This window comes from Pteropus alecto, unplaced genomic scaffold (genome assembly GCF_000325575.1).
Source record: "Pteropus alecto unplaced genomic scaffold, ASM32557v1 scaffold86, whole genome shotgun sequence".
In the NCBI taxonomy this organism is placed as follows: Eukaryota; Metazoa; Chordata; class Mammalia; order Chiroptera; family Pteropodidae; genus Pteropus; species Pteropus alecto.
In genome coordinates this window covers 2808129-2824021 of record NW_006442109.1, presented here as the reverse complement: position 1 = coordinate 2824021, position 15893 = coordinate 2808129, and the positions used below count along the sequence as shown (strand labels likewise).

The following is a 15893-nucleotide window of genomic DNA, read 5'->3' as shown; positions in this document are numbered from 1 at the left end:
TTTTCTAAGATTTGATACTTTCAGCTATCGCGAATTACTGTGTTTTGTGAATAGAAATACCATTACTAAAAACAATACTATAAGGACGTGGTTCCATAGTGTAGTGGTTAGCATGTCTGCCTTACACACAGAAGTTCCTGGGTTCACGCCCCAGTGGAGCCACGGTCCATGGTCTGCCGCCAGGCCACCCTGAACAAGCCCGATCTGATCTCGGAAGCTAAACAGGGTCAGGCCTGGTTAGTACTTGGATGGGAGACCACCTAGGAAGACCAGGTGCTGTAGGCATAAGTAATAATAATAATAAAAATAAACCAATACTATAAATAGAATTGTCATTTGTTTACAAAGACTACTAATACACTAGAATGATGCAAAAATAATTTTAAAAAGTGAGATATTTCGTGGCAACTTCGAGGGTTTGGTTAGGACTGTAATCTGCAAGTTATCTTGAGGTAAATGCTACAGCTGCCAGCACTACTGGCGATTATTCTCGGGGCAAATGAGAAATGGGTTAAGAAGTACAGGGAAGGGATCACTTCTGAGTATGTTCTTGAGACTGGTTCCGTAGAAGTGGAATTAAAATAAACTTTAGGTTTTGAAGTGGCTGGACAATAATGATGCATATTTACTATGGAATGTTAAAATAAGGGATAATTCTCTTGACCAGAGTATGTAAAGAATTCCAGAAACATATTTCCCGGCCTTCAATGTGGTAAAGGATATTCTGAGCTCACGTTCCATGGGTTTGAAGATTTCTAGTAATTATAAATAAGTTGTTTTTAAAGATTGAGAGAAACGAATGTGCCAGTTTAGTCAAGCATTTTGAAAATTCCTACCAAGAATAAATGTGGAACAGGAGCATTGAGTTTTACAGATGGGTTAATAAAGTTTATTATTTATGTGATTCATTTTATCATTCTATAAGTACTTTGTTTGCCAAGGTAACCTGTTTAATTTTAAATGCAAGTCTTAGTGACATTTCAAGTACTTTTTTTTAGTAGAGTTTTTAAATTTTTAAATTAAGTATATGTTTGTAGTTACATTTCCTTTAGGGTAATGGAAATTTACTTATATATTTATTCATCTGGCCCTAATTTTCACTAAAACCTAAACTTGAGACAGCTGGCAGATATTGGGACCAGAGAAATCTAGGCCAGATAGGACATTATTGTTTCATTGTGATTGGTTGCAGTCAGTTCTGTCAGCAGTGGATTTCTGGCATAGTTCCTGGTTTTTTTTAAACTTCGTTTTTCACTGTTAAAAGCTACCTTTTAGCTTTTATTTTGTTAAAGAGGCTGGTTATCTAGGAAGTACTAATCTCTTAATATGCCATTCCTGCAAGAAGTTGTATGCCACCTGTGATAGGCATTCTTGCATATTATGATTCTAAAAGAGCTAGAATTTATCCATGTTTCATCATGTGCTTGGTTATGAGTATAAGAATTTATCCATATTTCAGAACTCATCACCAAGTGCATGGTGGCTTCTTGCATATCTAATAATCTATAGAGAATAGAATTTAGTCTTTATTTTAATGGAATCTAGGTAGGCCTCAGCATAGGTGTAAAGTGATAACAATTGCTGCAGGACCACAAGTTGTGTTGTAAGGAGTAAATATTCTTGAAAAGCTACTATAAATGACCATGTGCACATGAAAGATACTTTATATATATTACATTTAGAGAAAGTAAGGAAATTATAATAATGCAATTTTCAATATTGGAGCTTTTCCAGGTGTTAAGTGGGATAGAAATTGCTATCCACAACCAAGTTACTATGTCAAATGAAAACTTTTTAGCTAAAACTCTTAAGTACAGACTAAAAGTAACTTCTCTTCTTTAGAAGTCCCTTTTGGTTAAAAGTTAGGACATTTCTTTCCTTTAGATTCTTTTTTCCTTGGGAAGTTTAAAAAAACTTCTGTTCCACAATGTCTCTTTTCCTAACAGATTTTCTTTATAGATTGCTCTACCATTTCTGTGGTAAGGTGATAAAAATGAGCTCTTAATTGTCTGAATTGGCAGTTAAACATTTTTCCTTGATGAGTATACCTTATTTTATGCAGTTAGGTGAGTGTATTCCTGGAAAATAGACTTTACTGAATTATTGAAAATACTTCATTAAAACATCTATTTTTAAAATCCACTAATCCTGAATAAAGTCACAGCCGTTTGTGTGTATAGAATGTGCTTAATCTCTAGCTTTTTATTGAGTAACTTTAGCTTTTCATGTTATTAGGTTTTCTTAAATTGAAGTGTGTGCATCTTAAATCTGTAATAGATTTCAAAGAGCACATTTAAACGGTGGGGGAAAGATAGGGCTGAGATCTTGCTACCTTGCTTGCCTTCTCATCACCTGTTGAACTTCACAAGTGTTTTGAGATGATTTTCTTGGCTTGGTTTAGATGTGCATTTTTATAGGTGTCAGTTTTTTATCCTGTAGAGATAGTTTGAATATTAGATTTTTATTTTGCATGTGATGAAGTCATTACCCTAATTTTGACAAACCATGGTTTTGAGTTAATAATTGATATCCATTAGACTTGGATTTAAAATCACTAAATTTAGACATGTATATGTAATACTTAACTTTAAATTTACAGCCGACAGAGTCCATACACAAGTGCCAGAATTAATCTTCTTGATGCTTAGCATTGGTGAAGTAATATGCCATCAGTTTTCCTCTTTCTCTTTTTCTCATATGTACCACCCATCAAATTTTGTCTTTTTTTGTTTTTGCTTTTTTTAGCATAAGTAGTTTTACCTAACCTTAAAGCTGGAAATATGAAAGTTACCATTTTAATCCCTTGGCATTATAGTCTATCAGTGATGCATTTTTTGTAGAGAAATTTGCCAACCAATAAGCCTCAATTATGTTGCTTTTTGTATGTAGTTTGTTTCAGCTATAGAAATTGTTTCTTGTTTTTTTGTGCATGTAGTTTAAAGTTTTAACTGCAGGAAGCGTATTTTGTTTTTTTGAGTGTTTCGTTTCATTTGTTCGTTTTTGAATTGTCTCTGGAGGGGCAAATCACTTGATTTCTAATGGATGGCAAAGAAATGTCCATACTGTCACATATTGTTTTGGCTTGATTAATGTAAAACATTATTTGTTATTTAGGATGCTTTAGAGATTTTGCAGATTTTTTCTTTGGAAGCATTTTGACATTTTAAAATGGGAAGTTTTAACATTTGTCAGTATCAAGATGAATTTTTAAAATACTATGACTTTTTCCTCCCTTAGAGCTTAAAAGACCATAGACTTTTTTTTTTTTTTTTTAATTCTGTAATCTCGTAAGTTTGATTTGGTTCATCTTCTGCTTTAGGAAAGACAACAACATGTGGAAACTGTTGAGTTGGAGGCTAAGGAAGTTCTCAAAAAATTATTTCCAAAGGTGTCTGTCCCTTCTAATTTGGTAAGATTTATTTATTATTTTTTAAAACATGACATATATTTATCATTATTCAGGGAAGTTGTGAATAAGCAGCATTTGCACTCTGTACTTGGTTTCAGTAGTGCACCAGTTCTTATTCCTTTCTATTTTTAACCTAGAGTGTAAATCACCATAAGACATGGGTGGTGATATTTGGCTTTTGTTCATCCACTTGTTGAAAGTTGAATATATTTCTACATGTAGTCTGTATTTAAGAAACATAATAAACTTCCTGTGTGCTACATAGGTAGGGTCTAGCTGTTTAGGTTTTAAAGATAAGAATGATAGTAAGCTATTTACCTTGAGATAATAAAGTGATAATAATATTATGAAAAGATAATATAAGATATCAAGTCAGTAGATACAAAAGGGCTTTTATACATGAATTAAATTCTGTTTCCTATTGCTTTTTTGCTAAGCAAGTCAGCATAGGAGTGATCTAAATTATATGACCTGGAGGGAGGTTTACAGCAGACTTTAAAAAACTAAATTAGGTTTTCAGCTGACTAATTTATATTGAATCCCAGTATTTAAAGCTAAGTAGGATTTTAGTAGTATTCATTTAATCTTGGTTCAGATTTATAATGTGAGAGTGCAATTTTTCGTAAAAGTCTTTTTTGACTAATTTTCGCAATGGGGTATATTATACTATGAGATGATTTTGTACTATGAGGTGATTTCAGCACCAGTTTTTTTGTTTTTTTCTATACTCTATCAAATTTTTATTTGATAGAGTATAGAAAATCCTGCTTCAGCCATATAAATAAAGCTTTAAATTAGAACAGTTAATAAAAATTTTGTGTTCTTTTTTCTTGTATGAAACTAAACCAAGGACTTGAAAGAAGAATAAGAGTAAAGTTGATTTAAAGTATATAACAAGTTAATAAACACCCTATCAGAGTTTAAAATTCAGATAAGAAACATTAAAAATGTAGAATAATTTACAATAATGATTTCTGTTTGCATCAGCTAACCTGTCAGGACAAATTCAGTTTTTCTTGGTTTAAACAGTAAATGTTTGCGTGTTCTTATCATTTCCCATTGTGACTTTAAAAGCTCTTCATGATACATATTTATTTTGAAGTATTTTCAGAATTACTGGAGTACCTTCATAGAGTTTGATATCCTCTGAAACTTTTAGTTTATGAACTCAGAATACTTAGTTCAGGAAATGGTTTACCTGAAAAAAAGTTTTGGAAAATTATTCATTCTAGGTTTTCTGTGTTTTAAAGATCAAATATATTAGTTCTGGCTCTGGTAAGTAGGAGAGGCTGGATTTTAGCCCAGATCTTCTAACTATCAATTCAGAATTCATTTACAAATATCCTTGGTCTGGGTAAATAAGATTTAATTTTGATGGTAGTACATAAGTATATTTTTAGTGTTTTATTTACATGGCTGGGGTATGTACAGTGTATATAACTTATATTCTTCCTTGAAATTTCCATAGGGGTAGCGTTTTTCTATTTATGTCCTTTTTATAACCATATAATTTGGTTATTTAAATTTTTTTCACCTATTTCATTTAGATATTTTTGGAAATTGGTTATTTTTACTTTTTTACAGAGTTACAGCGAATGGTTACGTGGATTTGAAAAGAAGGCAAAAGAATGTGTGACTGAAACTTCAGGTTCAGAGGAGGTTAAGGTTAGTTTAAGAAGTGAAGTATCTATATTTTAACCAGATATGGAAAAAAGATGTGAATCAGACTTTGTCTTTTTGAACCAGGGAAAGATAAAGGATATATTTGAGTAGACTAATGATTGAGAAAATATAAGAAGGTGATTTCATTTTGTGTATATTTTGGTTGAAATGCTGTAAGTCTTTGTTGCATTTGATATGTATACAGAGTTAATGTTTGCCATTTCTTTAACCCTGTATATCAGTCATTTCTAAAACAATATATAACTATTTCTTACTCTCTTTTTTGCTTGAGTTTAAAAAGTAAAGGTCAGTTGAGGTAGGGGGAATCTGACTGGTTTGCTAAAATATCCCCAAATACATTAGTAGGAGTGTTCAGAACCTAGCTGTGTTTTTATCATTGACTACTGAAATTTGGGAGATTAACTTTTCTTTGTATATCAAGTGGCATGTTAAAACCCCCTTCCCATGTGTGTAGCATAGGCATTGTGACCTTACTTCACATGTGGATCTGCTTTGATTTTACCATCCTGCTAAAGAGTAACAAGCCTATTTATTATAAAATTGTGTAACATATTTTGTAGTGAGCAGACTCAGAGAGTGTTATTAGCAAGCACCCAATGACCAAAAGGCCATTGAACTTCATTGCCCCTTAAGAAGGTTGAAATGTAGTGTTTCATTATAAAGCAGAAACTGTCATGATATACCAGTAAGTACTGAAACAGATTTGAAGCACAAAACTTACTGGTAAAACTAGAGAATTTTTCTTTATTTCATTCTTTGCAGGTTCTAGAGCACAAATTAAAAGAAGCTGATGAAATGCACACATTGTTACAGCTGGAGTGTGAAAAATATAAGTCCGTCCTTGCAGAAACAGTAGGAAATGATTTTTAATCTACATTTTGGTTTCATTTTTAAATTATTAACTTATTCCTTTGTGGCTTAAGTAGTTTTTTTTTTTTTGGCATTAGAACATCAATTTTTTAAATACAGCTGTACTTTTGTCCATAGGAAGGAATTTTACAGAAGCTACAGAGAAGTGTGGAACAAGAAGAAAATAAATGGAAAGTTAAGGTCGATGAATCACAAAAGACTATTAAACAGGTATTTAAAAAAGAAGAACTTAGCACAGTGGTTCTCAAAGAGTGGGCACTGGAGCAAGCAGCATCAGCATTACCTGGGCACTTGTTAGAAATGCGTGTTTTTGGGCCTCATGTAAAACTTACTGAATCTGAAACTCAGTGGGGCTAGCAACCTGTGTTTTAAAGCAGGGGTCCCCAACCCCCTGGGTCTCAGACCAGTTTAGGTCCATGGCCTCTTAGGAACCGGACCGTGCAGCAGGGTGTGAGTGGCGGGTGAGTGAGCGAAGCTTCATATGTATTTACAGCCTATCCCTAGCACTAGCATCAATACCTCAGCTCCACCTCAGATCATCAGGCATTAGATTCTCATAAGAGCACTGGTTCCTAGTGAAAAAAGGTTGGGGACCACTGTTTTAAAGAGGTCCCCCCAAGTGATTCTGATTCCCACTCAAGATTGAGACTCACTGGTTGAGAGTGTCACTAAAAGGTAATGATAAAAAATGCAAAGTGCTGTGAACATTACGGAAGTACTATGCGATAACATGACATAAAGAATTTTGTGGTTTAGAATGAGTTTTAAAATATTGTATTGTGATCCATGATAGAGTATTCAAGAAAAAGTTAGTGAGTCCTTCTACTCTTCATGGAACCTGAATGTTATTATGCAGTCTTATTTTTTCTCCCATTTACTTGGGCATGGTAAAAAGTGTCATCTGTTGTTCACTTGTTTTCTGGCACCAACCGTGCAGAATTTAGGGTTGCTGATGGTATTCTATGAAAATGGATTTGGTGATTAAATACAGCCAGTTATCAGTTAATTGTTGAAAATATTAAGTGCTTTTAGCTGGGCCTAATAGAATATCATGCAAATGGGATGGATTTTGGCCACAATTTAAATCAAGTTAAATGTGATGCTCTCATTTTTAAGGTCTTTTAAAATTCAGTATGGCTTTAAATGAGATGCATTTCAAAAACTTTGATGTGTCTAAGTGATTACGGTTCTAGATCATAGGCTTAGAAGCCTCTATATCCTGGATGGTTTACTTGGTTATATAATTGTTTCACATTTCAGATGCAGTTGTCATTCACATCTTCGGAACAAGAGCTAGAGCGATTAAGAAAAGAAAATAAAGATATTGAAAATGTATGTTATTTCATTGTTTGACTTATAAACTATGGACTCATTTTTAGCATTAAGGGTTATCTTAAGATCTGTGTTTTAAGATTTCTTTAATCTACTGATGCAGGTATGCATTTAAGAATATCATGGGTAGTGTTTGAGAAGAAAATAGTTTTGTAGTTATATGTGTCATAAACTCTCTTGTGAGGAAGCATCATGCAAGGAAATCTTAAATGTGTTAACTTTTTCTTCTTTGTTGCATTGCTAGTTGAGACGAGAACGAGAGCATTTGGAAATGGAACTAGAGAAGGCAGAAATTGAACGATCTACCTATGTCACAGAAGTCAGAGAGGTACTTACAGTAGAATTTTTTCAACCTTGCTTTTCAATTTAGATTAAATTTATAACAGAATGATACAGTATTTCAGTGTAAGTTGTTTGTGGCAGAGCTTCCAAGTAGCATACATAACATGGGCTATCATAAGGAGATCAATCTTAAACTCTAAACTTCATTGCAGCTGAAAGATCTGTTGACTGAATTGCAGAAAAAACTTGATGATTCATATTCTGAAGCAGTAAGACAGAATGAAGAGCTAAATTTGGTAAGAAGCTCGTTCTCCACTGGTTATCAAGTAGGCTCTGAAAACACTCGTGTTGACATGTGGAGAAACCATCCAAACTTTTTCTCCTTGCTAACAACATCTTTAGCTTGGCGTTTTTGTAAATTTAAGTTACTCTTCATATTCTGATGAGTCCTAAGATGATCTTTCTTTTCTTGACTTCTAAGATGATTCTTCTTTCCTTAGCTCCTAACAGTGGTATGGTGGCTTGCAACTCTTTTTCAAAAAGAATTTTCCATGTTTTATAAAACCTAATTTCTTGAACAGCATTATTTTCAGTGAATAAAGAAATGAGACAAATAGGTAAAGATTGGCTGAACTGTGAAAATTCTCTTTTCAGAGTTACTGTAGTTAACTAGATCTCTTATTTTTTAACCCGAAAGGAGATTATTAAAGGTTGAAGATGCACACTCTTCATTCAAGGGCAGTAATCCAGTCTAACCTCTTATTTTTTACCTCATCTTTCTATAGATTATAGGTAACAAAAAGCTTGTGAAATTCTTTATCATCAACATATCCCTTAGAGTATAGTAATCATAAAACTGTAGACTTAAAGATAACTAAAGTTAGCTAAATGTCTTATAAAAAATAGAGTACTCTGTATTCTCATTCTTAAAGTTTTTGGAAATTTGCATTGATTGTGACAGACTTATCGTTAAGATAAATATGACTATCTTGTAGTATGTTTCAAAAAACAATCATTATGTCTTTCTGTGACTTAAAAATTGTTATAGCACATGATTAGATTTTTAAGAAGTACCTGGTTAAGCTCTGGGAAGATCATAGTAAGTTTTCTCCTTACTCCAAGTTAACCTTGCCCAGTTTGGAATTTTTGCTATTTGTACCAAAGAAAACATCTTAATTTGTTTATTTGTGGTTGGTCTTCTGTATTATGGCAGTGATTTATGGGAATCAACTTTCGAAGTAGGGCTCTATGCAATGTGCATATAGAGCCCACCCACATTCCCCTCTTTATTTTTGAAATAAAATTTTTGTTTTATTTATCTTCACTTTTCTTTAATTGAATCATTCTCACTACAGTGTAAGACTTGTGTTCTACCTGTGTTTGTTATACATTGCACAGATAAGGACTGTGCTATGCCACAGCTATAAAACTTACTCCATAATGTGTTTTTTAAAATTTCTAACTATACTTGGGAGATACTACTTTTAACTTTGGTGCTTGGTGGCTAACTCCAACAGTGGCATCAAACCCATAAGATTCTGCTTGAGCCTTTAGCCTGATGCTCTCTTTGTATTTTTTGTCCTTTCTGTCAAGAGGCCATTTTTGAATGTTTTTTATTTGTTTGTTTGTTTCTGTGCATGTGTGTGTGTGTATGCACGTGTGCATGCCTTGAGTTTGTAATCTTTGAGTTTTTCTGTTTCTTTGTTTGCTCAAGAAAACTGTTGCCATAGTTTAAGATAAAATAGTTTTGTTCACTTGTACATACATTGTTTTTAGGCCAAAGGAATAACCTCTCCCATCTATTATATCAGAGTTAAGTATAGGAGCAAAAACTGAAGCGTTTGGGTTTTTAAAGTTCCAAAAATAAAATTTCCAGGTGGAATGTCCTCCAGTAATTCTCCCTCCAGTTTGAAATCTCAGTATCTTATATTACCCTCTTTGAGGCCTCCAGAACTCTTTGGAGTGTCATGCCAGTGGGTGGGAGGCTGAATCAATTAACTTGATGAATTTAATAAGAAAATTATATTTTGTCAGTGTAGTCCATATCCCTTATTTGTATTTACGTGGAACAGTTATCAAGAGAAGAGGCATTATATATTAGCACTAGAGTTTTATAGAGCTGTATTACTGTTTTTGACAAGTTGGTTATTGAGAAGTGTCATCTTAAGACATTTCTTGTTGGTATAATTAGGCCAGTGTGACCTTGCACTGATCTCTTCAGTGACATCTTAAATGAAGATCAGAATTTAAATTTTTGACATTTTCATTTTACCGGATTTGTAACCTTCTGTTCACTGTCTTTTAAAATATTGTATAATTGACTCTTCTTAACTGAATTGTATAGATCAGGACTGCCTTTAAAAACTAGTAAAATTTCTGACTACTTGCCTTTTAATTTGGAAGAATTTAAATATGAACAAACTACTTTATGAATAGTAAAAGGTGCTTTACAGGAATTTGATGGTTTTGTTTTTATATTCCCAGCTTTCTACTCTAAACTCTGGTTTGATTCTATAGCTTTTCTGATGTTCAGCTTTACAGATGGGAACCTCCACTGCTTATTAGCTTTTCTATACATCTCATGCAATATATTGGCTAATCCACTGTGCATAATAACTGTTAGAGATCCTATTCTTTCTCATTCATTCTTCAGTCCTAGAGGTTTCAGCATAATCAAAGAAGGTTGCAAATTAAGTTAATCGTGGTGGTCTTTTATTTTTACAGTTAAAAACACAATTAAATGAAACACTCACAAAACTTCGAACTGAACAAAGTGAAAGACAGAAGGTAGCTGGTGACTTGCATAAGGTAAGGTACTGCTTGTGCAGAAGGTGCCATATCATCATGCTATATTAGTCCTTGAATCTTAAGCAGACATATTGCTAATTCTGGATTTATTCTTTTTCATCATTATATTAATTGTTTATAAATTTAAGCTGTTAGTTTTTGGAACTGAACTTCTGGGTTTTTCCATTCTTAATTTGCTTTATCATTTTATCACATTTGTATAATTAACTGTTTTATAAAGTATAGATTAAACTTTTAATTGAAGTTATTTTTTAAAAATTTGGTGGCATCCATATATATTTTTATTGGGATTTGCATATGTAGTCATTTATCTTTAATGGACCTAAAAGATGTATAGACCTCTGATGTTTCAGAAATGTGTTCCTTTCATTTAGTTCTCTGTAGAAATCATTTTTCTTAATAGGTGATTTTTAGGATTACAGTTTCTATTTTTTGCATTAGGTTGATAAGTTATTTATAATTCTGAAATATATTCAATAGTGTCATTCACATATTCTTATTGCTACTTTTTAGAGCTATGATTGTGTTTATGAGAGAGATAGTTATTAGACAAACATGTTACTTTTTCAGAAATTGAAAGAAATATTTTGTTGGTTCTATATGATTATAGTTTATAATTGTTATCCAGAAGTCTAGGAATCTAGAATTACTTCCAGTTAATTTTGGTGTTATTGTACCAGTAGATAAAATAGGAACTTAAGAAGTTCATTTTAGAGCCCAAAAGTAGATATATGATCAAGGTTGAGCAATATAATTTACTTTGATAAGTGATGTTAATTTTTGACCTCTGATCAAAATATATAGTTTGCAATTTTAGCTTCACAATTAGTTTCTCAGAAGGTACTTTAAGAATATTAAAGAGGTGCTCAAAGATAATAGATATGCCATGTTATTTATGATGGCTAAAATAGCAACCATAGGTTACAGTGAGCTGCCCCATATCTGTAATAGGAATAGTGTGCAACATCTGATTGGAAATGCACAAAAATATTTATTGACATGAGAAAGGTTAACAAAATACTTTGTAAAACAAGGAAGTATAAAACAGCGTGTATGTTAAAAGACCACTTATATAAAACTTTCTGCCAATTTACTCTTTGCCCATATGCACAGAAGAGAGATCTAAACCAAGGGTCAGCAAAACCACAAACTATTTAGGATTTATGGCCCACATATGGTTTCTCTCACATACTCTTCTTTGTTTGTTTAACATAACCCTTTACAGGAATGTAAAAACCATTCTTGTGAGCTGTTCAAAAACAGGCTGTGGCCAGACTTGGCTGACCCCTCATCTAGACTAATGTGAACCTAAATATCAACTGTGTATTGTTTGAACTTCCCAAAACAGTGAGCCATATGTTTTTACCATCTGGTGGGAGAGGAAGCTGTGTTCATTTTGGAGCAAAAACTAAATAGGTTAACTTTACATAGTATTTTTAGAGAAGCTTTAATCTTGTACAAAATATGTAAGAAAATCACTCTTTTTCTTTTATATATTTGTCAATTGTAATATTTGGAGGCTACCATGTGTCTTTCCTTACAGGCTCAACAGTCACTGGATCTTATCCAGTCAAAAATAGTAAAAGCTGCTGGAGATACTACTGTTATTGAAAATAGTGATGTTTCCTCAGAAATGGTATGCATTTTCTTTAACCTCAAATCTTTGGGCTAATTGTCTTATAAACTTTGTAAAGAATAAAACATGCAAGATCCATCTCTGACTTAAAAAATGCCTTTGTAAATTTTTTTCTATCAGTTGTGTTGCATTCATCTTTTTCTTGAGATAGCCTGTCTCTGAAATGTAGTGTTTTTATTAATGTTTATTTTCACTTTAGCTTAGTGAGATAATACAGTAATTTTAAGATTTGTGTTGGGAAGTGTTGTGGCATACTACTCAAGAGTATATAGACTGTTAGACTGCCTTCCTTAGAATCCTGGCCCTGATACTTAGTAGCTGTGTGACTGGGCAGATTCCTCTTTATGCTTTAGTTGCCCCATTTGTAAATGGCAATGTACTCATCTTGTAAAATTGTTGAAACGAATGAGTTACTATATAAAACAGTTAGAACAGTGCTTAGCACTTAGAAAGAGCTCAGTATATGTTTACTGTTATTTTTACTGTTATGAATGTGCTCTCCTTTGGTGCCCCGCATATTTTTTTCTTAAAGAAATGGATTTATATCTGATATTCATAGATTACAGTTTTTCCCTTTGTGGCCCAGTGACAACATTTATGACACAACTTTGGTGCAAATTAATTTGCACTTACAGGTAGCAAACACCATTTCTCTATGGTTTTTATTATTGATTTTTATATCATTTTTCAAATTTTTCATGTTTGTATTTAAAACGACAATAAAATATTTTCAGGTTTTGGTTGCAAATGGCCTTTCATTGTGTTTCGAGTTTTTCATTACTTCCATCTTCTTTTTAGGAATCTTCTGAGAAGGAGACAATGTCTGTAAGTCTAAATCAGACTGTAACACAGTTACAGCAGTTGCTTCAGGCAGTAAACCAACAACTCACAAAAGAGAAAGAACACTACCAGGTCTTAGGTAAGAATAACTCAAGTGTTACTGTCTGTGGGTAATTGACATAATGTGTACATGCAAATGTCTGGTAGTGTGTGTTTACCATAAATACAGAAGCTGTCATTGCTCTAGTGGAAATAGTCCTTCTTTATCTCTTTCAGAATCACCAGACGACAGCTTTAGCTTTCTTGGAGTTTTATTTCCATCTTGTACATATTTTGGTCTTGGAGCTTGGAGGGGGAAAAAACCCTTTTTCTCTGCCTTCATTGACCTTTATATAAAACAGTTGCTTAGGTTTTCTTTATTGGCATAATGTCTGCAACTGCTTCTTTAGTTTATCCTGATCTTAGTTCTAATAAAGTATCTGTGTGATTTTTAAAGTGACTTTGTTAAATAAAGTGACTGATGTTTTTACTGAGTTAAGATGCTGAACTGAAAATCAAGTCATCACAGTTTCTTTAAATTGGAAGCTGGGTTTTATTGGTCTGCTTATAAGTAATCAAATGCATTTTTTAACTTCTAAAGTGACAGTCTTAATGGAAGATAAATATACTCATCATTAACCAGAATTTTATTGCCCATATTACTTGGGAAAGCTTAGATTTGTTGGCATTTAAAAATGACTTTTAGGGATGTAGTGCACAGCATAGAGAATAGAGTCAGTAATATTGTAATAACTATGGTGACAGATGGTTAGTAGATTACTTTGTAAAGTATATAAATGTTGAAACACTGTGTTGTACACCCGAAACTAATATAATAGTGTCAGTTATGATTAAAAATAAATTTTATAGAATATAAAAATATTTTTTAAATGACTTGTATTTCAGCTGCTGAATACAGATTAATTGGTTGGTTGATTCTTGGGTTTTACTTGTTTTAAGAATGACTTAAATCACACTGTCTTGGATAATTAAGATATTCAATACACACTGAAGCTGTTTTAAAATAACCATGGTATCCTGGAGATCAGTAGAGTGACTTGTTCTTTCAGAACCCAAACTTAAGACTCTTAAGGCTATGCAGAGGCCTCAGAATAGGTTATGTGTCATGGAAAAGTTAGGATGGACCACCATTTTGATCACAGAGGCATTCCATTTCACTTTTACAGAATGATTGTCCTTTTGCCTTCCTGCCTTAGCATATGGTGTCCTTTAAAATGTTCTTTCAGATCAGTTACCTCTAAGAAGACTTTCCAAATAAACCCAGCTCATTTTTTTAACTTGTCAGCAAAAAAGTAATTATACTTTATTCTTTCAGCCTTAATAAGCTGACTTTTCAATTGTCTAGAGTTATACTTCTGCCACATTACCCCCTTCCCCAAATTAGGAAGTAACCGTGCTTCCTGCTTCACACTGAAACTCTCCTTTCCATATCTTTAGCCTAACTCTCTTCTCTCCACATGCTCCTTCTGTTCAGAATTAAAAACATGCTCAGATTTTATTTTTTCAAAGTCTTATTTTAACCATGTACTTCCTTTAGGTTACCACATTATTTTTCTTACTTCACTGTTTAACAAAGGTTCTTAAACTATTCTCACAATATCTACGTCTTACTTGCTATTAACTTCTTCATCTACTCTAGAATGGCTTCTCTACCTGCCATTTCCAGTGAAATATTGATTTACTAATTGCTAAATCAAATACGTGCCCTTCTTTTGCATCTAGGATATTGAAAATAGTTATGAAATAAGCTACATATGCTGGTCAGTCCATAGGCCTTTGTGTTATAAGGGAAAGGCTTCGTTTCTGAGAGCTTAAAAAATTATATGATCTCCTATTACTCTTTGCCTTTAGACCTCGTTAATAGTACCTCTCCAGCATTTCAAAGGTGTTCTTTAATATTTTTTTTCTCCCAAACACATGGGCTGCTGATACTAAGTCTTGTGAACCATCTTTGGCTTGCCTGTTTCCACATTTGCTTTAAGCATATTAAATTTGACGCTTGTACATTCATTAGTAATAACACTTTTATTTCTCAGATTTCCCCCCTAACTTACAAAATTGTAGTAATTTGTTAAATAAAAAAAATACTCTGGCAACACAGCTAAAACTGAACTGTCATTTGGCAGGTATCTTCCATAAGTGATAACTCCGCATTCTTTGTTAGCTGATGAACAGAAGTCCAAATTTGGCAAGTGAAAGGGTGGTTGAGCATCAGGATAGAATGGATTGTATGAAGATAGAAGTCTGCTGGTCTCTTAAGAACTCTCCTTCCATAGTTTTTACTCAGCATTGACAATGCTAACCCCTCCTTACAGATAGATCCCTTGGTTCCCATAGCTCTTCATTAAATGTTTGTTACCTTCAGGTTTTTAACTTTAGCTATCATTTTTGCTCAGTATAGTCTTCCTCATGTGAACTCTTCTAAAACTATGACTAGATAATTAAGTTGTAAATATAATTTTTTTAATCATCAGAATATAGGTAATAGGTTAAAATCTGATGTCAAGAAACTTCTTTTTAGTATATACTGTAAAAACATAGGAATTGTTTAAGGTAATGCTATACATATTCGGTAAGGGAAACACTATCTTTAAAAGACAAAAATGAAAGAAGGGATCTATAGTAATTTAGTTTTCTAAATCCTAATACATAGTACTCACAGTACTTAGCATTTCTGTGAACTGTTAGGGGCAGGTGTATTTATCTTATATCCTCAGTTTGTAAAACCTTAACCTTTTCTTAACCATCTCCTATACCTCTCTGCCCGCGCCCCACCCCCCCGCCAAAAAAAAGGCTGTAATTTTCCCCACTTTTTATTTTTAATTAAGATAATTTGTTGTAGCTTTAGACTGGCAGTACCAGTTTTTATAGTATACTTTTTTTTGTTCCTAGATATCTCCTTTTCCTTATGTTTCAAATTTGCCTACTTAAGTGTATATCTGACAATGTCAGAAAACTTTCTCATCCCAGCATCTTAGTCTCTTTGGGCCCCCTATCACAAAAATCCCATAGACTGGGTGGCTTAAACAGCAA

General features: G+C 33.0%; 1 protein-coding gene and 1 pseudogene across 4 annotated transcripts in view; both read left to right on the top strand.

The window, feature by feature from the left end:
- KTN1 (kinectin 1) overlaps positions 1-15893 on the top strand; it is an 88407-nt gene that overhangs the window by 70111 nt on the left and 2403 nt on the right. For 2 of the 4 annotated variants that reach the window (XM_015595971.2, XM_015595969.2), the window contains 10 exons: positions 3320-3409; positions 4994-5074; positions 5855-5944; positions 6080-6172; positions 7223-7294; positions 7539-7622; positions 7789-7872; positions 10301-10384; positions 11928-12020; positions 12819-12939. In XM_015595971.2, the coding sequence (XP_015451457.1) occupies positions 3320-3409; positions 4994-5074; positions 5855-5944; positions 6080-6172; positions 7223-7294; positions 7539-7622; positions 7789-7872; positions 10301-10384; positions 11928-12020; positions 12819-12939 (892 nt within the window). The remainder of the gene's footprint in view (positions 1-3319; positions 3410-4993; positions 5075-5854; positions 5945-6079; positions 6173-7222; positions 7295-7538; positions 7623-7788; positions 7873-10300; positions 10385-11927; positions 12021-12818; positions 12940-15893) is intronic. The other 2 variants (XM_015595972.2, XM_015595970.2) reach the window with 1 other exon arrangement.
- On the top strand, positions 172-285 carry LOC112469804 (annotated as a pseudogene).